Source organism: Ipomoea triloba, chromosome 3 (genome assembly GCF_003576645.1).
Source record: "Ipomoea triloba cultivar NCNSP0323 chromosome 3, ASM357664v1".
NCBI lineage: Eukaryota > Viridiplantae > Streptophyta > Magnoliopsida > Solanales > Convolvulaceae > Ipomoea > Ipomoea triloba.
The window spans coordinates 17479561-17491759 of record NC_044918.1 but is presented as its reverse complement, the minus strand read 5'-3'; the positions used below and the strand labels follow the sequence as shown (position 1 = coordinate 17491759).

At 36.5% G+C, this 12199-nt stretch overlaps 2 protein-coding genes across 4 annotated transcripts; one reads left to right on the top strand and one right to left on the bottom strand.

Moving 5' to 3' along the window:
* Nucleotides 1-819: 819 nt before the first annotated feature.
* On the top strand, nucleotides 820-8535 carry LOC116012681 (protein phosphatase 2C and cyclic nucleotide-binding/kinase domain-containing protein-like). Of its 3 annotated transcripts, none has more exons than XM_031252318.1 (16): nucleotides 820-964; nucleotides 1348-2508; nucleotides 4212-4343; nucleotides 4418-4648; nucleotides 4734-4859; nucleotides 5141-5203; nucleotides 5353-5432; nucleotides 5620-5851; nucleotides 5933-6246; nucleotides 6378-6465; nucleotides 6560-6626; nucleotides 6807-7084; nucleotides 7161-7226; nucleotides 7359-7489; nucleotides 7598-7751; nucleotides 7838-8083. In XM_031252318.1, exons 2-16 carry the CDS (start codon nucleotides 1474-1476, stop codon nucleotides 8081-8083), a joined length of 3243 nt encoding a protein of 1080 aa, XP_031108178.1. In that variant the 5' UTR covers nucleotides 820-964; nucleotides 1348-1473. The 3 variants fall into 3 exon arrangements, with proteins under 3 accessions (XP_031108178.1, XP_031108177.1, XP_031108179.1); XM_031252317.1 differs by lacking the exon at nucleotides 820-964 and adding an exon at nucleotides 972-1137; XM_031252319.1 differs by lacking the exon at nucleotides 820-964 and having other exon boundaries at nucleotides 1474-2508; nucleotides 7838-8535.
* Nucleotides 8536-10213: 1678 nt separating this feature from the next.
* On the bottom strand, nucleotides 10214-11971 carry LOC116012314 (E3 ubiquitin-protein ligase ATL42). Its single transcript, XM_031251830.1, has one exon. The coding sequence runs from the start codon at nucleotides 11652-11654 to the stop codon at nucleotides 10404-10406; it is 1251 nt and encodes a 416-aa protein (XP_031107690.1). The 5' UTR covers nucleotides 11655-11971; the 3' UTR covers nucleotides 10214-10403.
* Nucleotides 11972-12199: the final 228 nt, after the last annotated feature.

Below are 12199 nucleotides of genomic sequence, written 5' to 3'. Positions count from 1 at the left end.
CCTTGGAATCTTGGATCCACTTCATTGTATTGAGAAATTACACATCCCCAACTCATTTTTTCCATTTTTTCTTGGTACTTAATGATGATTAAGACAAAATTAAAATGATGTTATTTCATGATATCAAGTACGTGTGTGTTATGCAGGTTGCCCAAATTTTGGCTTCCCTAGCTAGGCTTCATAAAATTTAAGCAATAATAATAATAATACACATAAAATATATATCTATATATATAAAATATGTTAACTGCATACACATAATATGTTAAACGTAGATACATAATATATTAAATGTAGACACATAATTTTAATTAATGTCATTTTGAACTATTGTCTACAATCCAATGTGGACCCATGGTATAATTTGGCGGGTGTTTATTCTATCAAATGACAACAAGTAATACCAAAAAATTAGTTCAATTTAAAGCCTATATTTATATTCAACAAAATAATAAATGATGAAGTAATCGCACATTCAGCTCAATTAGTTATTGAGTGATAAATTGTGAACAAAAGAGTTACACTCAATGTGAACACTTATCTTCTCATCTAATAGGCAGTTGAACCACCGAAATTTATCCCTCCAGACCTGACAAAGTCAATAATACTCATCACTAAGAAAATTAATAAATTTAAGATATTTGATTAGAATATATATATATATATATATATATATATATATATATATATTCCCTTTTTCCTCAGAAAATTTCATACTGTAAATGGAAAAGAAAACAATACTTATAATGGACAATTATTATACTATGCATACAGTTCATATTATAAGATAGACTATATGATTTGGCATTTTGGCTAGTTGGGTTGCCATTGTCATCATCCTCAACAGTCCACAGAAACAGCGCGTGATGAAAAGAGGCGCGTGCGCAGTTCATATCCACCCATCAAGAAGCAGCTAGAGGCTTTAGGAGCTACTGAGTACGAGGGTCCTCCTCCCGCACATGCCGTAAGTTTCCACCTTAAACTCTCTCTCTCTCTCTCTCTCTCTCTCTTTCTGTTTCACGCTCTTGCACGAAACTACGCACTCTTAGCTCACTTTGCCCCTTTTCTCCAATCATCAAACACTCACTACCTTCCTGCATTCACTCTCTACAGCCTACTCAAGCCTCCGCGAACTGGGTCTGCTTCTTTCATCTCCATTTCCACTTTACAAAAGATTTATGTATTCATTATATAGATAATCGATTAAAGTTCCCATCTTTTTGCTGCTTTTACACATATGCAACTGTTTTTTCAGTCATACAGATTCAATTATGAGAATTGTATACTTGCTTTTTTCCTTTGGGTTAGAATTTTAATTGTTATGCACTTGATTTCTTGAATTTATAGATGTTTCTGAAGGAGGAATTTGGGTTTTCATAAGAAATCTTTGGTTGCTGGCATTAGGAGTTGAATGCTGATGTGTAATTTGATTGCTTCACGGTCTGGGATTGGGTCAATTTGGTGTCTTTTGTGATGGGTTGTGCTTATTCCAAGGCTTGCATTGGGCAGATATGTGCTCCAAGAGATTTGGAAGTGAAAGACCCTGAAAATGTTAAAGTAGTAGTTGAGAACACTGTGTTCTCACCTGGTTCCTCAGATGGGGAGGATGCAGAGATTAGGGAGAGGTTAAATCAGTTTAGTGTGGGCAGGGATCCTGAAATTGGTATAGCTAGGTTGTCTCGGGTCTCTGCGCAATTTTTACCACCTGATGGCACGCGAAGTGTGAGAGTTCCATCGGGGAATTATGAGCTAAGATACTCGTTTTTGTCTCAAAGAGGGTACTATCCTGATGCTCTTGATAAGGCTAATCAAGATAGTTTTTGCATTCACACTCCGTTTGGGACGAGTCCGGATGACCATTTATTTGGGGTTTTTGATGGCCATGGAGAGTTTGGAGCTCAATGCTCGCAGTTTGTGAAGAAGAAATTGTGTGAAAATTTGCTACGGAATAATAAGTTTCATGTAGATGCTGTTGAGGCATGCCATGATGCGTTCTTGATGACTAACTCGCAATTGCACAGTGATGCTTTGGATGATAGCATGAGTGGGACCACTGCGGTTACTATACTGGTGCGAGGAAAAACAATTTATGTTGCCAATTCTGGCGATTCGAGAGCTGTCATAGCTGAGAAAAGGGGAAATAGCATTGTGGCAGTTGATCTATCGATTGATCAGACACCATATCGGCCTGATGAACTCGAAAGGGTTAAGCTTTGTGGAGCAAGGGTTCTCACCTTGGATCAGATTGAAGGACTGAAGAACCAGGATGAGCAATGTTGGGACACGGAAGAAGGCGATGATGGTGATCCTCCTAGACTATGGGTACAAAATGGGATGTATCCTGGTACGGCTTTTACAAGAAGTATAGGCGATTCTATTGCTGAAACTATTGGTGTTGTTGCAAACCCTGAAATTATGGTCCTGGAGCTCACTCAAAATCATCCTTTCTTTGTGATTGCCAGTGATGGTGTATTTGAGTTTCTCTCCAGCCAAACTGTTGTTGATATGGTAATGATTTGTCTTTTTGTCCTTGTAATTTTCATAGTAATTAAAAGTTCTCTTCATATCTATGGATCAAAATGACAATGTTTTTTATCTGGTACTTTCCTGCTCTTTTACCCTCTTTAAAACACAAGTATTAACAACAGTTCATCCTTGTTGTATTTCGAGGTTGATTTAATCAAGGTTGGTTGTTTTTCAAAAAAGTATTCCTTAGTTACTTTGTTTCTAAGCAACAAGGATGTGAACGGAAAGTTGCAAATTAGAGGCAGTTAAGTTCACAGTCGCCCCCATTAAAAAAAGTCTGTTCCTTGTATTCCAAACTAACCAGAAAAAGTAGAAGACTACCTGCCACAATTCATTCTTATCTCTGCTCGTTTGTATAAGCGTCCAGCTGTTAAGCATTTTAACAACCTTTTGGAAACCACCTTTGGAATGCCAAGACAGGAAATAAAAGGACAAAAACTCAACTGCTTTCCAGTGGAGGGGATGTGCTGCCTCGTATTTTCTTCACGTGCATTAGCCAACTGTATATCACCTTGTTCCTTACATTATCAAATGTGAGAATAACGTTCTGGTTGCATACTGTGCAAAGGTGGAAAGTTTTCCTCTTTCGTTTTTTGGAAAATTTAAAAAGGATTACAGTGAAAAGATGTTTTGTTCCTCTTGTTTGGTGAGATATGATTTCATTTTTTTTTCCTCTTTCGGAAATGAGTGTCGGTTGTAGCATACAAGGATTGTGAATTTGTGATGCATTTAAGGTAGCATTCTAGACATTTCTAACTAATATTGATATTATGGAGGGCAAAATATTACTTGCTTATGTGTTTGATTCCATTAATGAGTGTTGATTCAAGTTGTTTATAATTTATTTTTTAATATAATTGATTTAGTGTTAACTAACAAAATATATATATTTAGAAATCATATTAAAAGTTCTGTTAAACACAAAATCAAATTAAAAATGTTGAGGAAAATAAACAAACAAAGAAAGTTTTGTGGGATTGTACAATTTAAAAATGAAAATTGTGATTATAATTTATAATTTCACACTGTTAATTGTTCTGTGGCCAATATAATAGAAAGTTCCATTTTTTTAAATTTCTCTTGTTCTCATCATTTTTAATTTCTTGTTTCAAGACTATTGCTTATATTCCAAAAGACCTGTGCTATAACTAATCAGGAAACAACATGCTCAAATCTCTGACATCTTTATAATTTCACATTAAGGACATGAATAATTTCACATTTCTTGTTCAAAGTCTTTTGTGATGTCATGAATTGTGTTTCTTTGCATTGCAAATTATTCAAATATGAGAAGGAAAAACCTTCAAACAATTGTGAAAATGTCAAGATTATCCAGGTAAATCCCTAAATGTCATTTGTGCACATTTGCTTTTTCTAGTGACCTGACTAACTAATTCTGAGATCCTCTTCCAATCTATTTCTTCTTAATGGGAGAAGAGATGAATTTTTCTGTACAAGCATTGCTCTGCTGTTTGCTAATGATTAAAATAAGACAACTTTTTTTTTTTTTTTTTTTTTTTTGCTGACACAACACCCTCAACCTCAATTGAAAAAGTGAAAGAGCTTCGCTTTCTGTTTCCCTTCTTTGGTTTGCAGATTATCAGGGGAGGATGAGTGCAAATTGCTTTTCTTTTTCTTTCATGTTATAAAGATTAATTTTCCTATGTTTCTGAATGAAATGTCAGGTTTCGATGTATAAGGATCCACGGGATGCTTGTGCTGCCATAGTTGCTGAATCATATCGCCTCTGGTTACAGTATGAAACTCGTACAGATGACATTACTGTGATAGTTGTGCATATTAATGGATTAACTGATGTAAGTCAGTTCTTACTCTTTGATTTTATCAGTCCTTTTTAACGACTCAAAATACTGACTTAATAATATGTCAGGCTGCTGGTGTTGAGCCCAAAAGTTATGAAGCAGTTTTAAGACACCCTTTGCCTCAGGTTGTAGAGGCATCGGGATCAGAATCTCCAGCAGTCATGAGCTGGAACTCAAGGAACCAACGAGCTAGGCAAGATATATCACGGGCACGGCTCCGTGCCCTTGAAAATTCCCTCGAGAATGGGCGGATCTGGATGCCTCCTTCTCCAGGCCACAGGAAGACCTGGGAAGAAGAAGTAAACAATTCTTTCTAAAACCGTTGCTCTTGAATTTTTTTCTCTCCTCCAACAGTCGTTTTAAATTTTAAGTTCTATATGACAGGCACAAATTGAGCAGGTTTTGCACGACCATTTTCTGTTTAGAAAACTCACAGATTCTCAGCGTCATGTCTTACTCGATTGTATGAAACGAGTGGAAGTTCAAGCAGGAGAGATTGTAGTGAAGCAGGTAAAGTATTTGTCATTACACAAAGTGGACCGAACACGCTCTGATACTATTTTAGATGGGTTGAGGTCACTCAACTATGTTGTAATGCACATGGGCCAAACCACACTAAAAGATTGATTCTATCAATTAGCTAGTCTAACCCCTGGCCTTATAAACCCATAGTTCCTCTCTTATTTTTCAATGTAGACTATATCTCCCGCAGCATAATATGGGAGGTTCTTGCAAGACATATTCTCTTAAAGAGTTATAGTCGCAAGTGTATTAAATATCATTGCTTGCAGGGTGGAGAATGTGATTCTTTTTACGTTGTTGGAAGTGGAGAATTTGAGGTCTTGGCTACACAGGTGATTATTTGTTTTTGACATTTCTAGTACTGATAACGACAATCTAGTTAAAACTTAAAAGCAACATTACATTTTCAAGTAATCCGAGGACATATATAGGTTTTAATCGTGGGTAAATTTTACTGCTAACCTGGTAATATTAATTTTAGGATGAGAAAACTGAAGTTCCAAGGGTTCTACAGCGATACACAGCTGAGAAGCTATCGTCCTTTGGAGAATTGGCACTGATGTAAGAGTATCTTTTAATGCTTTTCATACTGTTATCCTTTTCTCGGGTTAAGTTTAATGTCTTATCTCCTCTAGTGGTTCTATTTACTGTGTCAATATGCAAAAGTAAAGGCTTCATTTGTCAGGTTAGAATGGTTGATTTTTCATTCTTCCTAACTGTCTTTTACGTCTGATATATTCAACCACAGGTACAACAAACCTCTCCAGGCTTCTGTTCGTGCTGTAACAAGTGGAACTCTCTGGGCACTTAAAAGAGAAGATTTTAGAGGCATTCTTACGTCAGAGTTTTCTAATTTGTCGTCATTGAAACTGCTTCGTTCTGTAGATTTCCTTTCAAGATTGACGATTTTACAGCTAAATCATATGGCAGATTCTCTTTCAGAAATTACTTTCTCTGATGGGCAAACGATAGTAAATAAGGTATTCATTATTTTCCTCTTCTAAGTTCTAAATGCAAAAGCTCCTTCATATATTTCTCTTAATTTTGTTTTTTTCGCATAGGGTGAAGATCTCCTTGGCCTGTACATCATCCAGAAAGGGGAAGTGAAGATTACATTTGACATTAATACGGTAAAAAGCGAAAACGCATCGAGTCTCATTTGCGAAAACCAGAGGCAGGATTTGGCGGCAAACATCAAGGGCGTTTCGTTGCAAAAGACCGAAGGGAGCTATTTTGGAGAGTGGACACTTCTCGGTGAACATGTTGGCTCCTTGAGTGCCATTGCTGTGGGCGATGTTGTGTGCTCTATCTTAACGAAGGAAAAGTTTGATTCCGTGATGGGCCCTTTGACAAAGCTTTCACAGGACGATCTCAAGTATGTTATATCTTCTGTGTGAAATAATATTCAACGGCAGCAACAATTGAATATCTTTTATATTTTCTGTCACTATAATTTCATTCGACATCACTAACGAGAGGTTCTCCCTTTGATTTAATTAATTATAGGGCCAACAACTACCCGTCAAATATCTCTGAAGAATCTAACAAAAGCTTCGACACTTCCGATCTTGCAAATTTGCAACTCGTTGATTTGGTAGGGTTGCCATTCCCCTTTTCAATTTAGCATATTCCAAAAATCTTGTGTAGTCGACTCCGATATGACTGCATTTACCGATTATTTTTCCTAGGAGTGGAAGACATGCCTTTATTCCACAGACTGCAGTGAGATTGGCCTTGTTCGTTTGAAAGACTCAGGTTGGTTTTCTGCATTAATTATATGGATAGATTAATGTCTGAACCGTGGGTTTTGGGGATTAGTCATGTGCCTTCCACATACTTTGTCGGGGGATTAGCCCTCTAGTTTTAACAATTTGGACCATTGGTTTGATTCAGAAATCTAGAACTGTTTTTTTTTTTTTCTTCTAATTTCTGCAGATAAGTTGCTTAGCCTGAAGAGATTTTCAAAGCTGGCGGTTAAAAAGCTCGGGAAAGAAGAACAAGTTTTAAAAGAAAAGGAGTTACTGAAGCATCTGGCCTCAACATCTTGTGTGCCTCGAGTTATTTGCACTTGCGCGGATCAAACTCATGCCAGCATACTTTTAGATACACGTCTTGCTTGCCCTTTGGTTTCAATACTTCACGTTCCCCTCGATGAGGCATCTGCACAATTTTGCGCTGCATCGGTTGTTACCTCCTTAGAGGACTTGCATAAGGTACTTTGTCTTTAAGTTCACGCCTGTTAGGCCAAGATGGTTTCAAGATTTCACGTCCTTTTCTAATCCATTTCAGCATGGGATTCTGTATAGAGGCGTGTCGCCTGAGGTACTAATGTTAGACCAGACTGGACACATACGGGTACGTTATATCGTATTCTTGTAGCTTTATTGAACTTTGGATACATTAGAATCTTGACGGGAACAAAAAAAAAAAAGGCAAGACTTGAAAGGTACTGTAATTAATAGTAATTCTCTTTTGATTTCTAAACAGCTTGTGGACTTCAGATTTGCAAAGAAATTATCTGACGATGAGAGTCAGAGAGCATTTACAATATGTGGGATGGCCGACTCTTTAGCTCCAGAAATCGTCCAAGGGAAAGGCCATGGTTTTGCGGCTGACTGGTGCAATGCTGCTTTTTTATTTCTTTATTACTTCACGTTACCCTGCTATCGATTTTGACTCATTTGAAGTGGTTTCAGACCCTAAAATTTGTCGGTTTAATCCTGCAGGTGGGCTTTGGGAACGCTGATATACTTCATGCTACAAGGCGAAATGCCATTTGGATCATGGAGAGAGAGCGAGCTTACTTTTGCTCGAATTGCAAAAGGGCAGTTAACGCTTCCAGAAACTTTTAGCCGTGAAGTTGTTGATCTCATTTCCAAGGTAGTACTTTTTTTTCTTTTTTTTCTTTTTTTTCTTTTGGCAATGAAAGAATTGTGACAGAGATTTTGACTAAAAATGCGATGCAGTTACTTGAAGTTGATGAGAACTCGAGACTTGGAACTCAAGGCGTCGACTCTATCAAAACCCATCCATGGTTTGATGGTTTCGATTGGAAAGGGGTAACAGACAGTACAGCTCCTGCTCCCCCGGAGATCGTCTCTAGGATAAACCAATACCTGGTAAACCGTACTGATGACAGCGCGGCTTCTCTGCAATCTCCTTCCCACGACTCGAAAGATCTCAACACTCCAGAATGGCTTGAAGAATGGTAGCACTTAAATTGAGGTTTTGCTTTCTTTTTTACTTTCTTTCCACTATATTGGGAAGTTGATTTCCCCAGCACCACATAAAACGCTATCGGTTCCCAGATCATCTCAACTCTCGTCAATTCTACCAAATGAGCCATAAATACACATCTTTTTTTTTTTTTTTTGTTTACATTTACTGCAGCTCTGTAAATACATGAAGATGTATATGGATAAGAAGTGTTTAGAATGTAATTGGTGAAAAGAATCCAGTTTAGTGTGATTCTGCCCTCTTAGTGTTTAGGCATTGGTTATTGAAGAATGATAAAATTTGCAGCAACTGAGAGTGAAGGGTATATTCTTTTATCAGAATTCATTTGCTATGTAAAGAGACTTTGTAAAAGCTATTAATACTACTTTTGTGTAATCTTAAATCCAACATCTTTATTAATGATGCTTGGCTGCTGTGATTCCAATTGTGCAAGTGCTCCTTTGAATGGACAAACATTGAGAAAGTAATTGCACTCTATAGTGTTAAAAATAGTACTTTTCAAATGTTGTGAGGATCAGCTATTGATTCAGGATTTAATCCTCTTCTTACAATTTATTATTTAGTTTTTTTTTTTGGTTTATGATTTAGTTTTTTACAAATTAATTTAAAAATTCACTTTAGAATTTAGTAGTTATGATTTGCCTTTAGAATGCACCTTAATAACAACATAAAGTGCACTTAATGATATTATTAATTGCACCGAATGTGGCTTTTTAAAAATTTATAATTTAGGGGTTTTCAAAAGAAAAAAGAAATTATAATTTAGGGATAATCTCAACTAAATTACTTAGTGTAACTACAATTTCTAAGTTTGAGTCCTAATGAAAAAACCTACTTATTAGTACGTTTACGTTTTAAGTGGTTCTTATCGGAATGCGCTGCATATTAAGTAATGCAATGAAAGACGTATTCCCATGTGCAAAATAGTTGCGTAGAAAAACAGGCAATGACGATTTTGTGGATTCTATGAATGATGACAACGATTGAACTACACAGGACTCATCGATTTTTGCTCGTATATACAGCTCAGTTGGTCACATCGGTAAAATTTGAAAAGAAAATTAAGGATTGAATCTCACCCGCAGCAGTGTGAGAGCAATTTATCAACGTGAAAAGAGCTCCTTATGCGCAGTAAGTAAATGTGTAACATTTGTGTCCAGTTAAATTAACATCATTATTTAAATCCTACCAGATACTTTGTTGCGCCGGGGTGTGGCGACTTGGGTAAGACTTCCATTTGTTACCAAACATTGAAGTCAGATAAAGTTGCAGGCCCAACACCCTTCAAATTTGACCAATTTTCTTGTTGGAAGACAAGTTTTGCACGGAAAATTTATAGAGAAAAAATAGAAAATTTTGATCCAATTTAAGTGCCTAAACGTTGTTTGATGTAGCAGTAGATTTATTATGTCATTTGAATAATGTTACATGAACCAATTGTTTGAATTATTTAATGCTATTAATTCACAAAAATGAAGAAAATTATATCACTTATCATCATCTTAAGATGTAAGTGTATTTATATATTGTTATATATGAGTCGATAAATTGGTCTAGAGTAAGTTAAATCAATCCTGACAATACAAGATACAATGCTAAGTATAATGTATAGTTCTGAATAAAGATTTTAATCAATAATATAATGACTAATGACAAGTGGGCTTGACGTGACACGTCTCTATAGGTAGAAAGGAGCAGACAACCACAAGACATCGTGTCAAGCATTGCCTCTTGCCTCTATCTAGCTAGTCGATTGGGACGACACTAACGTATTGGACTCCTAACCTTATCTTCATGCGCTTGCTGTTTAGATTATTGAGTCAATTAAACTGTCATATAAGTATATAACCCCATAATTATTATAAAAATATCACTAAAATATCAATTTTTTCTATATAATTATATCATTATAAGTCCAAAAGATTCTCCTTACCCTGAATTATTTATACACCACTTGATTCTTCTAAGAATCAAACTTTCCACAAAACAAGGCTAGAATGCTGCACTTTGCCTGACTTTCTTTAACTTACCAGAATATTTACTATATATAGCTAGTAACTGGATATTATTTACTATACTTAGCAAATGGATACTAAAAACAATACTTGAAGATTGAAAAATATAATCCTAAAAAAGGAAAATCAAAATTGGAACAATACAATGTACAGAATGAGAATTGAACATGAAACATTCTGATCTGCTACATGTTTAAACTGCTAAACTAAACTACAAGATCTGGCTGCAAACATTATAGTATAATAATATAGTAAGATTGTTTTAATTTATATGAGATGTTTATACATTTAAAGACTGTCTTGTTGTTGGAGATTGATGAGCTGAGGATCTTGTTTCTCTGTTGGCAAACCATTCAACTGTTCTTCTTGCAATTGGAAGCCAAGCCTTTCTCCTCCTTTCCTCCTTAACATTCTTATGATTCTTGAAGTTAAAGTCTCTGAATCTTGGATGGGTTATTATCTCTGACATGGATCTCTTCTGGTTCTGGGATGATGCTATAGACGTTTCATTTGGATTGATGATGATTCTTGGTTCTGAAGATGATGGAAGAAATGAAGAAGAATCATGGTTCTTTTTTATCTTGATCTCGAACTGTCTTTTTCGTTCGATTTCTTCTTTGATGTTCATGGATTTGTTGGGATTTTGTTCCTCAATTACCCTGGCAGCCATGGAGGTGTAATGGGGATTGGAATTTCTGTCCAGGGATGAGAATCTGGTGGTGGATAAATCATGGATCATTTCGGAGCTCAAGAACATTAGGTCTGAGGAGCTGACATTGCTCCATCTGTTCTTGAGGACAACCTCGGATACTATGTTGATCCTATGATTCAAACTGTGCAGAGAATTCTGGTTCTCTGCTGCTGCAGGTTTCCTGAAGCTGCTGAGGATGTTAAATCTCGAAGACCCCCCGGCCTGGGAATTATTCTCTTCTCTGTGAATATAAAGCTCAAGATTATTACTGGACTCCTCTCTCAATTCAGACTGGGAATTCATCAAATTCCCCAGAAACCTCAGGCTGTTCGAGTACTGCAGAGTCGAAAGATCTTCAGGGCTGATCTTATGCCTGCAGAGAGGGCAGGTTGAGTGATTATCAAGCCACTGATCAATGCAGCCAATGTGGAAAGCATGTTTGCACTTTGGCAACAGCCTGAGAATCTCCACGTCTTCGAATCTCGCCAGGCAGACCGAGCATTCGAGCCCTTCCCTCGACCCCTTCAGCGAGGAGAATCTGAAAAACGGCAGAGATTCCACCACTGTTTTATCGATCCCCGAGAACCTAGACCTCGATCTCACAAGCCCGTCTCGAATCCTCAGATTGCTGTTGTGAACAGATGAAGATGCTGGCCTGTGGCAGAATTTCGCATACAGAAGAAGAGAGAAAGTTAAAGAAAATATAACAGACAATATCCCAATCACCACAGCCAAACTGGGCTCAAAATTGTTCACTGTATCTTGTGCAGATGGATTCTCCTGGGCTTTAACTGTCAAGAACACCATGAACTGAAACACAAGTACCAGAATCATGTTCATGTTTGGAGAGTTTCAAGAAAAACCACAGGATTTTTAATCTCAGGTTTGACAGTGGTTTTTCTGACTTTCTGTTGTGTCTGAAACTACTTTTTATGCTCTTTCTGGTTTGTCTGTTTTTTTCTTGGTGTCTTTATGGGCTTTTTTCTCTCTCTGTTGATCTCTTCTGTGCCAGAATCTCTGTATATTTAATAGTGTAAGTTGTTTTTAGGTATTTGGTTGGGGCAAAAATTATAAATTTGGATTTATGTATGTAGTGATGCAAAGGTGGGATGGCTCATCAAATAATTGTGTGCATACATATGATACTAACAACTTGCCAATAATAGTAACTGTGGGTTGGGATCTGAATTCATCAACTTATCTTTCCAACTATATCATTATTCTACAGGAAAAAACTAGAATTTATATTTAATTTTTTACCCAATGTAATAATATCAGATGATATGATATGTGATAAGTGTTTTAATTTTTGTATGACTATATTGATTGGTGCAAGCGTTCGATAATATAGGGAAAACTTGGTGAATATGTATACCAAGTAAAAG

Bases quoted from the DNA above. Each gene is read 5' to 3' on its own strand.
- LOC116012681 (XM_031252319.1), top strand. From the start codon at position 1,474: ATGGGTTGTGCTTATTCCAAGGCTTGCATTGGGCAGATATGTGCTCCA. The intron at 4,344-4,417 runs GTAAGTCAGTTC...ATAATATGTCAG, and splicing joins ATATTAATGGATTAACTGAT to GCTGCTGGTGTTGAGCCCAA. The intron at 6,247-6,377 runs GTATGTTATATC...AATTAATTATAG, and splicing joins CTTTCACAGGACGATCTCAA to GGCCAACAACTACCCGTCAA.
- LOC116012314 (XM_031251830.1), bottom strand. From the start codon at position 11,654: ATGAACATGATTCTGGTACTTGTGTTTCAGTTCATGGTGTTCTTGACA.